The 2,022-nt window shown below is 50.7% G+C and overlaps 1 protein-coding gene across 1 annotated transcript; it reads right to left on the reverse strand.

Moving 5' to 3' along the window:
• Positions 1-6: 6 nt before the first annotated feature.
• On the reverse strand, positions 7-1,703 carry LOC139028963 (fibrous sheath CABYR-binding protein-like). The gene has a single exon (XM_070447683.1). It carries the CDS (start codon positions 1,686-1,688, stop codon positions 240-242), a length of 1,449 nt encoding a protein of 482 aa, XP_070303784.1. The 5' UTR covers positions 1,689-1,703; the 3' UTR covers positions 7-239.
• Positions 1,704-2,022: the final 319 nt, after the last annotated feature.

Here is a 2,022-nt window from a genome sequence, read left to right on the forward strand (position 1 = left end):
TCCGTGTAGTGTTTGTACTTGATGGCGAGGGTAACCTCAGTCCGTGTAGTGTTTGTACTTGATGGCGAGGGTAACCTCAGTCCGTGTAGTGTTTGGGTTCGACAACAGCGAGGTTATAGTCCATAACATTTTCATACTCCTCACAATTGCAGTGATTTAAAGAATGGGGTCCTTGTCTTCATTTATTCTCTATGTGATATCAGGCACCTCACTGGCCACCCCTCCCTCATATGTTATCACTACCTGGGTAGCGCTGGACCATCTTCCTCCACTTCAAACACTGCCAGCACCAGGTCCCGGATCTCTTTCACACAGTCCACGGCCCGGGGAGCAGGCTCAGCGGGCTCCACAGCCTGGAGGGCTTCTTTGGTGGGTTCAGCAGCGAGGGTGGCCTGGGAGTCTGGCTGGGGCTGTGGAGGGACTACATTCAAATTGGCTGCTGATGCTACGATGGAATAAGCACCAGCAGTGACTTCAACGCTAGCTTCTCCGTTAACGCCTCCTGTTGCTTCAGAGACCGGGGCCTCGCTAGGGGGAACGGGGTTACCCTCTGATACTTCTACAGGGGGCTTGGTGGCGATACCGACTGGTGTTTCACTCACGSTGACCTCTACTGCAAGGTTAGAGGTCACAGAAATGCTACACTCCACTCCATTGCTCTGTGACACTTTGACCTCATCAGTGGGGGCTGCTGCTCTCGTGACATCATCATCACCAGGGATCTCGATGTCTGAGGGGGCAGACTCGCTCTCTGTATCATCCCCATCATCTGGGATAGCGGAGGATAAGGCTGGCACATCCTCGGTCTCTGCTGCTGCAGCAAGGCTGGCGTCTGCTGGTGGCGCAGTTACAGGCTGCTCACCACTAGAGGCCGCTACTGGGTCACTGTTAGGAGGACCACTTTCACTCTCAGCCTCTGTCTCAGTAGTGGTGATTGTGAGTGAAGCCGTGTGCTCAGCTATAGGGTCAATGACAGCTACAGGCTTGACAACACAAACAGGGACAGGGGAAGGGTCAGGGACCGGGACCGGACTGGGGGAAGAGGCTTCGCTTTGTGCTACTGTAGTTAGTACGCCCGTTACTACTGTCTTCTCCACCTCCACAGCTTCTCCAGGGGTGGGTGTTTTCTCTGTCTCAGTTAGGACAGGGGTATCCACTTGAGCTGTTTCAGTTGGTTCAGACATGTCCTCCGTTTTTGTCTCAGCCACTACAGGTGTCTCATGTGTACTGACTGTGTTCTCCACCTTGACTAGCTTCTCCACTGGAGCTGCAACAGCAGGTGCAATACTGGTCCCCAGGGCCTCATTCTCTACTGTGTCCCCTGACACCGCCTCCACCTTGTTCTGCTCTGCCTTCAACATGGCACTTGGGGGGTCCCCCTGTGCAACCCCAACGAACGCCAGACCGTTGCTCAGGTCAGGAGAGACAGGCTGGGCTGGTGCTGGTACCTCAGCCTGTGGCTGGGTCTCAGGCTGGGTCTGGATAAAGGTAGAGGTCTGGAGATGTGTGGGGGAGAACGGCACCCTGGCTGGGCTGCTGGGGGTGGATGGGATGGAGAGGAGACTGGAGCGGCTGGTCTGGCTCAGGGGGTCCCTGCTGTCTGTGAACAGGTTGTGTTTCTTTAGGCTGACTGCGTCCTTCACCACTGCAGAACAAATAGATAGAGGTTTAGGTAACAATATTAACATTAACAACAACAAGAACAACAACTTCATTAACAACAACAACATCAACATCATTATCAACAACATTAACAACATCAACATCATTAACAACAACATCAACATCATTAACAACAACATGAACAACATTAACAACAACAACAACATTAACAACATCAACAACAACATCATTAACAACAACATGAACATCATTAACAACAACAACAACATTAACAACATCAGGTTACTATACTGTGATACAAAAGTTGTCACAAGAATAGTAAACAACTAGGATCAGGGAAAATTGTAGTTTGAATGGAAATAATTGTGGTCTCAAAAGTATAGTAGAATAGTTGTGGTT

Source organism: Salvelinus sp. IW2-2015, linkage group LG16 (genome assembly GCF_002910315.2).
Source record: "Salvelinus sp. IW2-2015 linkage group LG16, ASM291031v2, whole genome shotgun sequence".
Classification (NCBI taxonomy): Eukaryota; Metazoa; Chordata; class Actinopteri; order Salmoniformes; family Salmonidae; genus Salvelinus; species Salvelinus sp. IW2-2015.